The 18,186-nt window shown below is 39.1% G+C and overlaps 1 protein-coding gene across 5 annotated transcripts in view; it reads right to left on the minus strand.

The window, feature by feature from the left end:
* The window catches only part of VGLL4 (vestigial like family member 4), a 141,038-nt gene that overhangs the window by 75,702 nt on the left and 47,150 nt on the right, over positions 1–18,186 (minus strand). Inside the window, exon 1 of one of the 5 annotated variants that reach the window (XM_081072648.1) lies at positions 873–1,615. The exons of the other annotated variants lie outside the window; for them this stretch is intronic. Within the exon in view, the coding sequence (XP_080928774.1) occupies positions 873–954 (82 nt within the window). The 5' untranslated portion in view covers positions 955–1,615. Of the gene's footprint in view, positions 1–872; positions 1,616–18,186 lie in introns of those variants that run through there. 5 annotated transcript variants of the gene reach the window in all.

The following is an 18,186-nucleotide window of genomic DNA, read 5'->3' on the forward strand; positions in this document are numbered from 1 at the left end:
GCACGTAGATAATGTTCCAACAGATTAAGAAATCACTTTTTCTCTTCTTACTACCAACACAGATAGCTTGAAAGATTACAGGGCAGGAGGGAAACACCTCGCGGTTTAGTAAGTGGTAGTAAACAGTAAGAATTCAGAGTTTTTGTTGTTGTTTTTTTTTTTCTTTTTTTTAATTTAGCTTTCTGGTTGGTGTGTTGTGCAATCACTTCCACAAGGGACCGAGCGAGTGTGGAAGGAACATCCTTCAATGTCAGAACTCTCTCGGAGCTATACAGGAAATGGGAAATCAGACAAAGAAGGAGTCTGTGCTCTGTGACATGCGTGCCCTTCCAGTCCCCCACGCTGAATAGAAAAATTCTTCATTGTTTGGGACAATCGCTCCTGAAAACAAAAACTCACTGTAAGTTTCTGTTCCCCTCCCCATGAAAATCCAAAGCGCTGTTGGCAGACAACACAAATACTGTAGATGGTATATGTTTAAAATAAATACCAATGCAACACCACCACCAACACAACACCCGACACGTTTAACTTTTACTTGGGTCCTAGAAGTTCTTGCTCTAAAGGAAACACCAAGAGAAATCAAAAAGAATTACATTTTAAAGAGCTAAAGTTTGCACAGTGTGTTGCTAGCATAAAGCAAACTTTTTAGTAGGTATTTCATCTCTCTCCACCCCCAGCCTTCCACCGAAGGTTAAGATGCAAACAACAAACTTTGCCTTGAAAACAGGACATCGTAAGGGCTGGCCTTTCAAAGCACCCTAAAAGCCCCCAGAAAGAGAACAAACTGCACAGAAGGCATTCAGCCTCTCACAGGAGGAGGGGCCTCGACAAAGGCAACAGGACGGCAATTTCTAGAACAGAACCTCTACCTTCATAGCACAGGATGCCGATATTGTTGTTCATCTTGTCCAAGTACTGGTAGTTCAAGAGGTCCATCTTCATAAACAGCATTTATTGGGCTAGCACAGAAAACCAGCTCTTTGCTTTCGCCCCCCCAAAAAGAGTACGTTCCAAAAAGCAATCGTTGCTGAGCAGCTCCTGGCTCTTCTCGTCAACGCTGCACCACGACGGAGGCCCGGCCTCAGACGCTCAAACAAAGTATGTAAAAGTAAAAGTTTAAAAAAAAAAAAAAAAAAAAAGGGACAGGGGAAAAAAAAAAAAAAAAAGCAAGCACACACGCACACAAAAAATTAGTTGCAGACGGCGTCACTTGTGTATCCTCAATCGAGCAGGTAGAAATCGGTTCAGAAGCGTCGGTCAGTCTTTCTTCGAACTAGAGAAGGCGCTACCCAGACAAGCGCGCAGCCCATGGCCCGGGACAAAGCCCCGCCGGCGTCCCCGCAGCCCGCGGCAAGTCCCCTGCGCTGACCGCCGGCTCCGCGCGGTCGGGCTCGGCTCGTCGGGAAACGAGCTTCCGGGCCCCGCGGGGCGCAGGCCGCGCATGCGCGCCGGCTCCCCCGGGCTCCGCAAATGTCAGGGATGTTTTCTGCACAAGATCAGCCTCTCCCTGGAGTCAGGGTCTGAAAGCAAAAGAGGAGGTGGCGAGTCCGGCACCGAGGGGCCCCGCCGTGGAGCTGCTCTTGACAGGAAGCAGCCCTGCCACTGCAACACCGTAGGAGGAACCAGAAAACCCAGGAAGTTTCTTTTTTCAGGAGCTGAGTGCAAAAAAAAAAAAAAAAAAAAAAAGAAAAAATGAAAAAAATCCATCGTGGAAGCAAACGTCCATGGAATTGAACTCTGGTGTAACTTCACTGTGCGGTGGCAGAAACCCAAAGTATTGTTGCTGTGGTGCATGTTAATAGACCACGCGTTATTTTGTAAGGTTTCTTTTTTTTTCTTTTTGATACTTGTTTGATAATGTCCATTTACACGCTTTATCTGTAGATTTAAAAATGGTGGTGTGCATGTCACATGTAACTTCTCTCACAATTTTCAGAACTCACATGGACAGGGCAGGAACAGTACCAGCTTTTCACAGTAGAGGAAACTGAGGCACGGAGTAAATGATTAGCCCAGGGCTCCCAAAATAGTTGGTAAAACTACTTTTAGAGTGTTTTCCCCCCAATATTATAACCTTATAAAAAAAAATAGGGAGGGAGGGAAGGAGGGGAAGAAGGAAGGAGGGAAGGAGGGAAAGGGGGAGGGGAATGAGGGAGAGGGAAAGATATTTAAGCAAATAAGACTGACATATCAAAAACTGAAAGCCTACTTGAAATGATGGGAGGTGGGATAAAATTATTTTCATTTTGCACACATGAGAGCTGTTCCATCTGTATGTTAGAAGCTAGTAGTATGGTCCCATGATATTCCTTATTGGAAGGACTCAGGGCTTAAATTTTGCATCTCCAATATCTATTAATAGCACAGCAAGTAGATGCCCAAAAGCTGTTCAGTGAGTGAATCACTGAATATTCTGTCTTCAGCACACGAAGAACACACTAGCAAAATGGGGGGAGAGGAGGGAGAACCGGGAGTTTTGATCTTTGCAGATTTGAAGCTAGGTTTTGGCACCATAAATAGACTAATAATTCACCATAGGAAGTATTACTATATTGACATTATGGTATGCTATTTGGAGATTCAGAAAATATCAATATCAAGGGATGTAGACGAAGACCTGAAATTTTAATACTTTAAGACTTGAATATATAATTTCAAGGGGTTATATGTTAAAAATTCAGTAACAGTTGCATTCGGGATAATAGGCCCATTCATTGCAAGTTGTTCTAATCAAATCTTATCTAGCCATTAATACAGCACTGAAATACTGTAGCCATCAATGCAGCAACAACAGTAGTCACTGGGATAGCAGCAGGTGGCGTATGCCACAACAACAAAAAATCAAGATTTCACAAGCTTTATTTCATAAGGATGATGCTTATCAATAATGCTAGATTACATATTCTAGATACTGAATAAGCTATATTGAAAGATAGGTTACCGTCAATTATAATTAAAATACTTAATGGTATTTGGCAGGAAGGTTGGAAGAAAACTCCTATAGTATCTAGTATACACAAGATTACTGCACTTATAACAGTTTTACTATCTTTAGGTATCAGATTCAAATTCAACTGACAGCTTTGAAGTATAATCACTGTGCTGTGTTCTTTGATGTAAGTTCTCAATCAGAAAACATCAGGAGTCAGTAGCATAGCTACTCCCTATGGGCGAGAATTGCCTGCACGTTGGAATCAGTGCACAGCTGTTTAAAAATCCTGATGCTAAGGTTGCCTCCCAAACCAATCTGAGGATGTGGGATCAGCATGTTTTTTAGAGTCCCGAGTGATTCTAATATGCAAAGTTAAGACCCTTTGCTTTCATCTGGAGCGAAATATTTACCTGCCTTCGGATACTTCATATTATACACTTATTTAAGGAATGTTTTCTTTCTTTTTAAAATATTGTGACTTAACCAGATTTAAACACTACAGTTATAAAGATATGAGTCACATATTTAATACTTCCCTTTCCTGGCTCAGTATTACTTACAATGTGGTTCTCGGCCTCTGAGTGGCAATCATCTGAGTGGACACAGTCCCAGGAGTAAATCCCGACTGGTGTTTGGAATGATCTGGGATAAAATTCCAGCCCCCAGCCACGTCTTTCCTGCTGATCTGGGATGCTAGTGTAGGGCTACTTGGGTGTGGTCCACGGAGGGGTTTAAGAACTGCTTGTCAGTATCCATAAGAGAGATACAGAAACGAGTGAACATTTCAAAACTGTTACAGCAATTTGACAGAGTAATTTTGTCTCCGAAATCTTAGTTTAAAAAAACTAGGGTTGTGGTTTTTCATAGTTATACTTAGTGACTTTTGTTGCATTTTACAAAGTATCAATCAGCAACAAATTCTGGGGTGGGAGGAAAGCTGGTCATCCACCCACACAGTCTGAGAAGCCCTGTGCTGGAGGATGGTGAGCAGTAAACTCCTCTACAACCTGTGCCTGGTCTACCCCAGCTCCTTGTATCTTACACCTTATGCTTCAAGTACACTGAACTACTTACATTACTCTTAAAAACCACATTATTTCACTTCTCAGTGCATATTCTCTCTTTGTGAAAGACGTTTCCAGCTTGTCTGCCCAGCAAACATCCATTCTTCCCTCAAGATTTGGTGTATGTCTCTCTTGTCTTGTGGAACCCCCATCCTTCGGTATCTTTACATCCTGCTCTGTGCTACCATTTTTCCACGTACACACTTCTATTCTAACCAAGTCTAGGCTTTAAAAGCAAGGGCTATGCCTTCTTCACCTTTGCAAAGTCAGTCTCACATAAATCTGGCACATAGTGGGCCATCAGTAAATACTTGTTGACCGAAATCAGTAAGATTAAAACTTCTCAAAGGCAGATTCTCCATTCCCTACCCCCACCCTTCCCCTACTCCCAGCACACAATAGATTACCTTATGTCACATTTCTCAAACTGAATTCTGTCAACATCTTTTGGGGATCACAAGTCCTCTCATTTGAGAAACCCTCATCCAGATTCTGATCAGGTTATAATCAACTCATTCATCTTAAAAATCCTAACATTGGAAGGTGTCAGTGCTTCTCAAGATCATTCATATGCTAATATATTCATAATTAAAGTACCAACAAGATTGCTTGTAAGTAAATTGGAAAGACAGTGCTAAATATTATCCATAAAAAATCAGGTAGAAAGATCTATTTTTTTTAAGAATGAAGAAATTTGAGCTATCAAATATTTAAAACACAAAGCAAAGAATTGCGGGTGGGGGTGGGGACTGGGTATAGAATAAGTAGCACTAAGCAGATACTATCATAAAGTTTTTAACTGTAAAAACTTTAAAAACCACATGTTAACAATATGTTCAGACTATCCAATCTGGAATAGGGAAACCTTTTTCTAAGCCTGAAAAAAAATGAATCAATCAATCAAAGAAAGAAGGCATAGAGGAAAACAACAAAGAATTTGACTACATATACAAATTTTATGTATTTGTACATCTGAAAACACCCAAAGCAAGTAGAGAGGCAAAACACAAAACAGAAGAATATATTTGTAACATATACTACGGTGGGTGAATGATCAATGTTCTTGGTATATGAAGAACACTTAAAAGTAGAAAGAAAAAAAGAATCTAAATATTTGTAAATGAGCAAAGAACACGAGAAATGAAAGGTCATACATTTGTGAAAGACTATTCAACCACATTAACAAATTTTAAAATTTTTAATTATTTTCCACCGGCAAAATAACCAAAACAAGAAGATTTTTCAATCTTATTTAACGCTGGTGAGGCGAGATGCCATTGGGATTTGTGTTCACTGCTACGTAGGGAAGTGTAAACAGACAATGCCTTTCTACAAAGCAGTGTGGCCTTCCCATTAAGCTATATACCTGTAATGTTGACAATGTTTGCGTCCTTTTCCTTACACGGGACTCTACTCCTAGAACTCTTGTCTTACGAAAATAATAGGATTTGGTCAAAGAGTTACATAAAAGATGCTTTTCATCCTTCTGTTTATAATAATGAAAACCTAAAAGTCCAAAAATAAGGGAATGCACTACAACTGTGCTTTATCAACCACAGACTATTATACAGCCATTATAATTCCTTCAAAAATACATAATGACATGAGGAAATGCTACAGTACATACTATGTAGTAGTACTACATATGTTAACTGAAAACAATAAAAATAGGATATAAAAGATTACACTCTACACCAATTTTGGTTACATATTTATGAGTATATATACATATTTAGAAAAAAGTACACATTCTTATTAAAAAGACTGGAAAGAATACCAAAATGTTAACAGTGCCTATCTTTGAATGGGCATTTCTGACATTTTTTTGTATTTCTAATTTACCTCTAAAGAGTATATTTCTTATATAACCAAGGAAGGTGAAGGAAGTTCACCCCACTTTTTATAAAGCAGGCATGTAATGAGAAAACATAACCTGGTAAGACATAAGCAATGGATCATATATATCTTATTTTTAAACAACATAATATGTCCTTTTGATTTAGATCTGCTCTAACAACTGAAGATAATAGAATTCCAAACGTTTATTTAGACCTTTGTAAGATTCAAGTATGTTTATGCTGAGGGGTCTGTCCTAAAGAACTGTCTACAGGGAGAAGCTCTCTGTGCTTTAAACTTTCAGAGCATGTAGAAATGTATGTACATGTTTTTTGTCTTCTGTTGTTTACTAATGATTTCATGTATTGGTATCAATTCCCCAGACTAAACCACAAGCTTCTGGAGGGAAGGAAAACTAAGCTTCAGTTCTTGGTAGAAAAGCTCCCCACAGCATATAATAAGTGCTCCATAAATCTTCATTATGGCAGCATCTCAGCATCTTTGTGGAATAATGATGGCAAAACGATGACAGAAGGAAGCCCAGGCTAATTACTAGGTTAAATTGCTTTATTTGCTAGAGAGTTGACTAAAACTGTGAGATGCTTAATAAAAGCTAAATGATCAAATCACTCTCCAGACACTTTTTAAAAAATAAAATGCTTTCATTAAAGCACTTGCAGAGAAGGCAATGTTTTAATGTTAAATCTAACAATAATCTTTTCAAAGACCCCGGGAAATACAAATAATCCTACTGGTCAATTTTGTTCCTCTATTGGATATAATCGCTCTCTCCTTCCCAGGATTCTAACTAACCTAAATACTCAGCTAATGCTCTCATTTATAAAGCTTTTTTTTCTCCGTACGACACATTTATTTTCTTAAAAACCACTTTAACCTGATATGTGAATAATAATCAAAACAGACCTTACCAAAGGAAGAAAATAAGTTTGACGATACCTTGCTCTAGAGTATTGGTTAAATAAGAAGTTGGATGTATAAACATGCCATGTGTAAAGCATCTCTAGAAGCACCCACTGCCATTTATGGATACAGTCCTCAGAATAACGTGAATTGTAACAATAGTAAGATGATGATCATGCTTGTTGTAAAAACACTTCATTGGTCAAAGCACTTTCAAGTCTTTATCTAATTATCTTAATTCCTAAGACAAGGCTGTGAGGAGGAAAGCACAGAAAAAGGTTAAATGAAAACCGAGCATTCAGCATGGAGTGGTACGCAAGAAAACTTTCTTTTTTTGTCAAAAAAAAGAAATGCAAAGTTCTGTGGCTCCTTAAAGGCCATCTAAAACCCCGCCTTCTCCAAAAACCCCATTAGCTAGGATTAATCTCCTTATCCCACTGTATTTTAGGTTTAGACTGCCCTTAATTCTAAAACAAGGCAGACTAGAACGTAATCTATGTATTTCTCCCTTACCAGATTATAAAGACTACTTTGCACACAGTTGGCCTTCAACAACATAACTATTAAATGAAAGTAGTCACCAAAACAAAACAATTTTCAAATGCCTCAAGTATCCTGTTACATGAAACTGAATATCTAAGTTCCCTATGTTATTATATTTTCTTTCAAGGAAAGGATTCCTAAATATATCGTAAAATATTGCTTATTTCTCTAACTTGGAAATAAGCAATATTTCCAAGCTCTCTGTACTTTAAACTTTCAGAGCATGTAGAAATGTATGTACATGTTTTTTGTCTTCTGTTGTTTACTAATGATTTCATGTATTGGTATCAATTCCCCAGACTAGACCACAAGCTTCTGGAGGGAAGGAAAACTAAGCTTCACACTGAACTGATGATGAAAAATATAGTGTTTTGTCAAATTTTCACAAAAGCAAATGCCATTAAGCTATACCAGCATGTCTTGACTTTTATTGTTTATAAAACAGTACCACTTCTAAGTCAAAACACTCTCAACTTCTATTAAGTATTTACTAAATCATTTACTGTAATATAGTGGGATTTTAGTACAAATATATGTATCTTAAAAAAAGAAAAACTTAAAATGGTTATTCAAGTCAAAGATTTAAACTTCCAATACAACAGTACCCTCTAGGGGTAAGTTTTAAATTGCAAAGACAGTTTTGAGAAAACAAACTGCAAATGTGGGCCATTCTCATCTGACATACACTATGTTTCAAACACAACAAGCCTCTTATCTCATTTAATTAAAAAAAAGTCACAAATATCTTTTAACAGTTGAACCCTCACTAAACTTTCCAAAAATTAAAATACTAAGAAAACCAATTCAATTGATATCAAATGATTAAAAAGGAAATCTGCTTTTTTAACATGAATTTAAGATATAAATAGTATTTTAAAGTGCATACTAGGACTCATGCTTTAAATAATAATCAGTACTGGGGAAGGGAATTTAATCAATTTGCATTCCAGAGAAAGGAGATATCTCTTGAAAAACACTGTAATGTGTTAGTTATAAAATTAGTACCTTATAATACTTGACAACACAAATGTTTTCTTGCAAACAAAAATGATTATTTTAGTGGTTTTCATTACTAAAAATAACTAAGGTTTAATAAACCTCATTCAGAGAATCTTCACATGAAATACTATTCTGACATTCACATTCTCATGAGTTATAATTATCCATAGATGTATTCCTGCAAGGTTTGCTAGAACTAACTCCCATGGTAAAAATAGGGAAAGAAACCCAATAGAGGAAAAGTCCCAAATATTTAACATTTAAAAGGCTAAGATCACTGACAGTCCCAATGTTTGGCCCAATCTTCAATGAACAATTCAATTTGCCTTCACAGTACTTCATAATGCAGCATTTTTCTGTCTCCAGAATTGCCCTTTCAGCCAGTTGGGATTTAGGCCAGAAAACAGACACACCTGTTATTTTAACAGAAAGGTCTCCTCCGCCTTGGGTCTCCCTTCCAGTAACTACCCCATAAGGTAACTACTATCTTAACCTTTAAGAGCATAGGTTTAACCACTGTGTATAAACAGAATACTGTGCCATGGGCTCTTCTGTAACTGGATTCTCTCACTCAACATTACGTTTGTGAGTGTTATCCTTATTTTTATGTGAAGCGAAAACAACTCATTCGTGTTCACTGCTGTGTAGTATTCCAGTGTAGCACACTTCACTCTAATGCAGCACACTTCACTCTACTGGGGATTGATGGGCATTTAGGTAATTTCTATTTGGGGGAGATTATAAATACTGCTGCAAATATTCCGGTACATGTCTTTGGTACGTAAATGACTGCATTTCTGTTGCATATATTACATTAAAAAAAGTAAGTCCACGTTCAGCATAAGTAGATACTGCCAGTTTTCCACAGCAGTTGTACCAATTTATACTCCTGCCAGCAGTATCGGATTGCAGGTTACTCCACATCCCCGCCAACCCTTTTTTCTGTCTTAGTCCATTCCCATTACTATGGAGCAGCCATGCCGTGGTCATACTCTGCACTTCACTGACCAACAGCGCAAACTCTTAAATGCTTTTAAGAGACGGAGGGATAGGATTCACCACGCAGAACACAGGGGGAAGGGTCGAGGCCAGTGCCTCTCAACCAGGCTAATTTTCCTCCCCCCACTGGGGGACATTTGGGAATGCCTAGTTGTCACAACTTGGGGGTGCTATTGGTGTCTAGAAGACAGAAGCCAGGCATGCTGCCAAATATGCTAGCACGCACAAGACAGCCTCCACACAACAAAGAATTATCTGAACCAAAACAGCCATAATACCACTGTCAAGAAACCCTGTTGTAAGCAAACCATTACTGGAATTTTTCTCCTTAGCCATATAAGCCAGTAGCTGTTAGAGCTCATGGGGTCAATTGTCTCAAAATGTTATTTCTCCCCTAAAGTTGAAGGAATGGAAATACAAAGGACACTTACCACGTGCTGGGCATGGTACATGGCATAACGCTAGGTTCTTTCACATATTTTGTTTCTTTTTTAATCCTCACAACAATGCTATCAGGTACTATCACTGTTTTACAGATGAGGGAGCAGATAGCAATCAGTCTAAGTAGCTTGTCCAAACTCACACAAAGAATAGTAGAAGCGGGATCTGAAGCTGGTATTTTCCACTACACCCCAGGTCTTACTTTCTACTGAAAATAAGAAGTTTTTAAAGTCCACAAGGACTTAACGTGCAAGGGGCAAGTTTCACATTAGATTTGCAAAAAGCAACTGAATTAAAAACTAGGTATTAAAAATAAATCAATTTCAATGTTAAGATTAACATACACCTGTAAGAAGTGTATCTTAAAACTGTTAAACAAATCCATCTTCCTCTCCACACTGGGGGGTCTCTTCGAAGTTAGATCCCCATGTCTTATTTTTCTTTGTATACACCCCAATGCCTACAGGAATAGGCATTTAAAGTTTCCTGGATTCATGACTGACCTAAAATCCCAATAAGGGAAGACAGGCTTCAGAAAGCAAGTAGATAGCCTACATTTTAATTTTCCATTATCTTTAGTATAAAATAGAATAAAATGTTTTTTTGTTGCCCATATTCAATCAAATCAAATAATGGTAAATAAAAAATTCTTTTCACAAAAATTTCATCGTTCCAAGGATGGACTTGCCAACATCACCTTGTCAATCATCCTTCAGATGTGTTCACTGAGGCCTCTATTTGTAAGTACATTACAGTCATAGTGCTACCAGAAATTCAGGCACTGGAAGAGCAGTTTTCAACCCTGGTCGTGCACTGGAATCACCCAGGAGGTTCTGAAAGCCATGGAAGCCCAAGCCCCATATCTGGAGGTTGATTTAGTAAATCCAGGGTGGGGTCCAGTAGGGCCCACAAAAGTGTACTTTCAGTTTACACCCAGGAAAGAGCTGCACTTCGACGTACAGTTTGAAAATAGCTCCCCACATAATTTTCACATGCACTCCTTCCGTGTGGTTCAGGAACACTGCACTGGGGATTCTGGAATAAATTTAGCAGGCCACCTGGCTGAGGAAACCCTTGCGGTCCAGAGTTCACGGGCATCCCAATGAGTTACTCCTGGGCAAGACTATAGGTGGCGACGTGAGCCAACCTAAGAAACAGCTCAGTTTCCTTCCCACGGAATAATTTGAATTTACACAATTCCAGTCTTGCTTTACACAGAAGGGGCAAATGAACTCTCCCACTGTCAGCCTCTCTTCTTAAACCACTGATGCTCTGTAGCTGGAATAGGACTAGAAATTTATCCACTGCCAATGCTTGCCTGCACGAAGACCAGAAATATACAAACTAGGATTTCCTGTTTATCTCCCACGTGGGCAGGGAGGTGTGAGGGATCCTGGAAATTAGTTTACTGTTGCAGCAGAGTAGGGTCTCTACAGTGTGTGCCTAGTTAAGGCTGGCGTGGCGGTGAATTTTCAGAAACACTCTCACAGCCCCATGAACCTCTATTGAGAGGAGGTAGGCAGCTGGAATGCCGTGTGTGTGTGTGTGTGTGTGTGTGTGTGTGTGTGTGTGTGTGTGTGTGCGTGTGTGTTCCCCTGATTACTGTCCATCTCCCTCCCAGTTTTCCTAATCATTGTTTCCCCACCACCTAATATAATATCTGGCACCTTGTAAGTCAATAAAGATTTATTGAAAGAACAAATGAAAAGGAAAAGAACCCTAGACTCTAAGGTGGGAAAGGAGGAAAGCCACAAGGGATCAGATGCCCTGAGTTCTGTACCAACTCGAGGCTAGTTAGAAGGGGACACTGACATTGACAGCTTGGTGAGCTCTGCAGAATAACTAGGTTTCTAACCAGGTTTAGAGGACGAGCAACATTCCAGTCTCCTAGAAAAGAGCTGATAGCTGTGGCCCCAGTAATAATAAACCACAGCTTTGGTGAGGGAATCAGACCCTAGAGAAAGATCAAAAAAAAGGCGGGGGGGGGAGTCCCAAGAAATAAGGACTAAACCAAGAGGGAAAGGGCTGGAGGGGAACACGGCCACCTACAGGTGAAGCCAGGCTGAGGCAGCAAAGGAGGAGAGAGAAGCTAGCACCAGAAGCTAAGAGCACTGACAGGTCTGCTTTTTGAGCTCTCTGCAATCTCAACCTGCCTTTTCAGTCAAAAAAAAGAAAGAAAGAAAGAAAGAAACAGCGCTAGATACAGTCAGAAAAAAGAGGTTCCTGTCCAAGCTCCAACCCACACTAGCCATGTGATCTTGATCAAGGAATTCTACCTATCCCAGCCTCGATGTCCTTATCTGCACGAGGGGTATGATAAAACCTCACTTGCCCTTCACACAGGGCTGTCAAGGACCCAGTGAGACAACAGTGTTCCCTAAACTACCGAAGGACATACAACTGAGGGGAATTATTACCACCATTCTTCCCAACGATGATGGAGTTGCTTGCTACTTGCTATTCGAGGAGAAGCGGGAGGCCTGTTCAGATAATAGGGCTGCCCTGCCCCCCTCCCCCACCCCTCCCACCCCAAAAGAACTTCAAACAGAAACATCTATTAAAAAATCGGGAACAGAGATTGTCTTTTTGGCAGTTAGCAGTGTTCTTATCTTTAATTAGATGGCCTGTGGAATTGTAAAAAGCGAGTCCAAGAAAGCCAAACTGTAACACCCTTCATCTATCCATCCAGAGAAGGGGACGGTAATGTACGACGGTAATGTACGACGGCTGTGGACCTGTGAAGGAATCAACACACACCTTTTTCCTAACTTTAAAAATATGACCGTAATGCAGGCTGAGTTAAGTTTAGCATCCTTACCAAAAGCTGTCAACTATTCCAAAACCTTATTAACTACTTCCCCATAAAGTAAATGAAACAAAGGCATTAAAAACCAGGGTCTCAAACTAGACTTACTCTGTTGACTTCACACAGAACTTACCACATGTACTTACAGATTTTCCCAAACCTCATCTCTTCTCCCTAGTCGCCCCACCATATGTCCCACTGCGATAAACAACACTCTTTTCTCTTCAACCTCTACAGTATTTGAAATCAGCCCTAAAATTCTAGGCTTTGAGATGATTCCTCTTTTCCCTTTCGTCTCTCCTCCCCACCCAACTACAGGATGTCACTTTCATTTATGACCTCAAGATAGAATTCCATATTTTATGTAATAAACGGTGGTCGTTATTATTTAGAGAGGGCTGTTTCTGCTGGGTTTACGGTTGTTTTTCTTTGGTTTTTCTTACTGATGAGATGTGGGAAGTTAGAGCTGTACCTCCCAGGACAAAAAAAAGAGAGAGAGAGAGCTGGAGAGACACATTTTTCTCATAACAACAGACACAAAGAATATTGTTTAGCTCATTTTCCTGATGGTTTGAATTAACAATAGTAACAGCAACAGTGAGAGGCCTTGACATGATTGAAAATTCTACATTTCTATGCGGGAAACACTGAGGCAGGGCATCTGCTACCTACAGAGACCTGGCTTTTCCCTTCAATAAGTGAAAAAGAAAAAAAAAACTAAAATTCGTGGTTGTCTCAAGTTTTAGGTGAGGCTGGTTACTAGAGGGTTAAGGAGTCTAACCATTTCACCCATAAAAGTTTCAGGTATAATCCTATTATTTTTGAATAGCTATCAGTGTTCTTTGAAATTCTGATTATTCAAGGATTACCGTTACATAATACCTGTGCTAACAGCCCTGTGGTAGAGGCTGCCAAGAAGAAAATTTTGATCCTCGTTGCAGTAATGCCAATTTACACCACATCTAAATAAATGATTCTTCCTGCTCTCTCTTCCCCATTTTCCCAGGAAAACAAGTTTGAGAAAGAGAGAGAAACATGAGAAAATACAGCATTGCAAGTGCACACTTAGGGTGTCTACTCTCTGCTGCAATAACCAAATAGCCATATTTTCTTTAGAGAAGTCCTACAGGTATAACTGTTGAAAGCATAGGCTAAAACTTCTCGTTTGGCTTGGAACCCCAAAGGAAAGTTACACCAACAAATTTTCCTTTGGAAGGCTGATACGTAAAACAGACACACTCTCTCTTATTTAAGCAAAACTTGCAATCAAATCATCTTCTGACAGAGTACCACAAGTGTTGGCCATTTTAATATCATGATTAATTAAAGAACCAGCTGCCAATTTTAATCAACTGGGAAGGCCACAGAGAAATAAAATACATGAACTCTTTCTAGACTTTTCCTCTTATTCATCTGGCATGTGACCCACGATGCTTCACGGAAGAGAAAAATCATCCCCTCAATTTTCACTCATAAATGTACACTTAGTTAATACTGAATGAAATGAGAGTCCGACTAACTCGTCCAATATGCACTTATAAAATGTTTAAATGCCTACTATGTGCACTTAATACATGAGTGTGAAACTATTTTGAAGAGCTGAAAAGCACTCTTTGGCTGTTGACAGAAGACACTATACAAAATGTAGCCCCCAGAACTTTTGGGTTTTTTTGATAAAAGAATGCCATGGAGCTCCAGAAGCTGAGACATCCAACAGACACCCCCCAAACACTCCTGGCCCTTACCTCCAGGCCTCGGGTACAAATCCATCCAGCCCAGGGTCATGACAGATGTAAAAACCTGGAAGTAAACCCAACACAGACACAATTTTCATGCCTCCCAGTACTGTTTATTTGTCTTCGGGACCGTAGATACATGGCAAGCAAGGCATCCTATGAACAGTATGAGCAGAGTGCCAAGTTAACACAAGTACACTTCACTGGCCAAAAAGTGACTGGGGTCCAAAGCTGAATAAACAAGATCCCTGTCCTTGAAGAGCTTATAATTGAGGACAGCTTGCAAGAACCACAAACAATACAGTGGTGCCCCCTGATCCACAGTTTCGCTTTCTGTGGTTTCAGTTACCCACAGTCAACCGCTGCCCAAAAATATTAACAGAAAATTCCAGAAACACACAATGCATAAGTTTTAAGTTGTGTGCCATTCTGAGTGGCAGGATGAAATCTCGCACCATCCTGCTATGTCCCACCCCGAATGTGAATCATCCCTTTTCCCAGGTCTCCACACTTATCCACTACTGGCCTGTTAGTCACTTAGTAGCCGTCTTGCTTATCAGATCAGTTATCAGAGAGAGAACCCACATTCATATAACTTTTATTGCAGTGTATTATTATAACTGTTCCATTTTATTATTGGTTATTGTTGTTTATCTTTTATGGTGCCTAATTTATAAATTAAACTTTATCATATGTATGTACATATAGGACAAAACATAGTATATGTAGGGTTCGGTACTATCCTCAGCTTCAGGAGTACATGAAACACCATTGGAAAACCACTTAAATTTAGCTCTAAAAATTAAAAAATAACCTTGGAATCCCAAGGGAAGACTCTTAAACTTTATGCTAACTTTCGCTTCAGCTTTGCTTCCAATAGATTGAGAAAAACACAGACGAACAACCAGCAGCAAAAACAGTCCGTTGCACATTTCAGTTTCTTCAGGGTAGCCATGGGACTGAACAGCAAGCTTACCATACACAAAAGTGGACACACATACCCTGCTTGTTTATCAATTCAAACACTAAGTGAGAAGGACCTGGGTATCCTGGCTCCATCAATAGTCCAAATTCCTGCTATCCCGGAAAGGAGAAATACTCTCGGGATGGAGTGCTGGTGAGAAACTATTCTGAGGCCACAGACTGAAATTAAAGTTGCCTCCAACACTTTGTGCAAATACTCCGCAATCACAACCGCTCAGCAAATTGCTACACCAGAAGAACACTCCCTATTTAAAACTGAGTAATAATGAGACAGGATCCACCAATTGATGCAAATGAAGTGCAAGATAAAAGGAACATTACAAACAACAGCAAGCAGTGCTGGAGAGGTTGTGGAGAAAAAGGAACCCTCATACCCTGCTGGTGGGAATGTACATTGGTGCAGCCGCTATGGAAAACAGTACGGAGGTTCCTCAAAAAATTAAGAATTACCATACAACCCAACAATCCCTCTTCTGGGTATCTACCAAAAAAATCTGAAAACATTTATCCGTACAGCTGTATGTACCCCTATGTTCAATGCAGCATTATTCATGGTGGCCAAGACATGGAAACAACCAGAGTGTCCTTCGGTAGATGACTAGATAAAGATGTGGTACATATATACAATAGAATATTAGTTGGCCATAAAAAAAGATGGAATACTGTCAATTGCAACACGAATGGATCCTGCGATTATCATGCTAAGCAAAATAAGTAAGACAGAAAAAGTTTATATCTCATTCATATGTGACTCATAAAACTGAAAGCAACAAACAAACAATACAGACAAACAAAAACTCATAGACACAGACAACAATTTAGTGGTTAGCAAAGGATAAGGGGGGAGATAGGGTGATAGAAGACGGTAAAGGGAGGCAAATATATGGTGATGGAAGGAGAACTGACTCTGGGCAGTGAACACACAATGTGATATATAGATGATGTATTACAAAATTGTACACTTGAAATCTGTATAATTATACTAACCAACGTCACCCCAATAAATTTAATAAAAATTACAAAACACACACACCAGAGAAAACATGCTACAAAGAATTTGAAATTTATGAACCAATATTTCTCTATGACATTTTTTTAAAAAGGTACCTCTTTGAAATAAGAGCTCAAAGAAGAAACAGTAAGACAACAATGGAAGATGAAAAGCTAGCTAGCAAAATTCAGGGAAGAACTAGAAAAGAAAACGTAGGCCATGATAGAAATAGATGTGACATTAAAAGCGTTTAAAGAAATAGACATTGATGGAAACCCAGTTAGGTACCGTGTTTCCCCGAAAATAAGACCTACTCAGAGAATCAGCTCTAATGCGTCTTTTGAAGCAAAAATTAATATAGACCCGGTTTTATTTTACTATAAGACCTGGTGGTATGAAGTGATGTGAAATAAAGTATATAATATAATATAATATAATATAATATAATATAATATAATATAATATAAATATAATACCGGGTCTTATATTAATTTTTGTTCTAAAAGACGCATTAGAGCTGATTGTCCGGATAGGTCTTATTTTTGGGGAAACACAGTATATAAAGGACTGGCTTCAGGAAATGAAATCACAGTGTTTTATCCAAAGATGAGCATTCACCTTGCAGATATGTGCTGTAGACTTTCTAGAAAAAAGCCCAAGATAGCTATCAGAAGATACATTCTTCTCTGGCTAATATGGGTTAGCCATTCTGCTACTACAAAGGTCAGCCCAAAGACAAACAATATACCAAGAAAATCGCAGAGAAATGAAGCCAGAACCTGAAAACACCAGGATTCTTGGAAACGACCTGCACCAGAAGCCCCACACTACTTTCCAACTGTTTGGCTATGTGAATTAATAAATTTTATTTTTAAAATAATTTTGATTGAATGATCAAAATTAGATGATATGTGGATTTGTAAAAAGAAGAGAGAGAGAAGCTAGAACCAGAAGCTGAGAGCACTGACAATTCTACTTTTTGAGTTCTCTGCAATCTCAGATTGGCTTTTCAGTTAAAAAAAAGGGGCGGGGGGGCACTAGATACAGAGTCAGAAAAGACAGGTTCCTGTACAGCTCCGCCCCATACTAGCCATGTGATTTTGATTCTACCTTTCCCAGCCTCAATTTCCTTATCTGCACAAGGTATGATAACACCTCTCTTGCCCATCACTATCACTTGAAACTGAAAGCTTCTTGATATAAGAGGTTTTTAAAACTACTAAAATAGATAAAGCAAGATGTTCATAATTTCAAAATAACACAGCAGAAAGACAAGAGAGAAACAACTGAAAAAGTACCCAAGACAATAGGAGAATGTACTAAAGTGGCTTGTGAATATAAGATATTATGTATGGCAGACACAATCTGACAGCTAACTCAAAATACAGTGCCAACTCCCTGCTCCCTTAGTACCTCCATTAGCGGGACAGAGAAAACGAAATACTCTCTATCCCACAGTTCCTGGTAACACAGACTTGGCCTTGAACACAGAAGTCTGCTTTTGGCCTCTGGAAAAGCTTTTGCTTTTCTTAATAATGATCAGATATGGCTCATGATACCTTTTTTTCCTCCCTTCCCTGACTCACCATCTTGAATGCAAATGTGATACCTGGAGATAAGGCAGCCATTTTGTGACCATGACGTAAAAAGCATGAGAAGGCTACAAAAGAAATTTAACAGTGGTTACCTCAGAAAGACTAAGAATTTGAGACGGGAGGGATTTTCTTCACTAACTGAATTTTCTCTTTTTTAACACACTAGAATGAAAATTGGTAAAGAAAGATAATTATCTTGAAAACACAAAAGAAAAGATTACTAGGGATCACTCCAAGTAGTTAGGAGGTTTTAACAAGGGGATAAGTACAAGCTAGATAAACAAAACAGCAGGGGAAAAGGTGTTCAGGCTATCAAAATGACATGAGCCATGAGTT

Source organism: Rhinolophus hipposideros (genome assembly GCF_964194185.1).
Source record: "Rhinolophus hipposideros genome assembly, chromosome: 14".
In the NCBI taxonomy this organism is placed as follows: Eukaryota; Metazoa; Chordata; class Mammalia; order Chiroptera; family Rhinolophidae; genus Rhinolophus; species Rhinolophus hipposideros.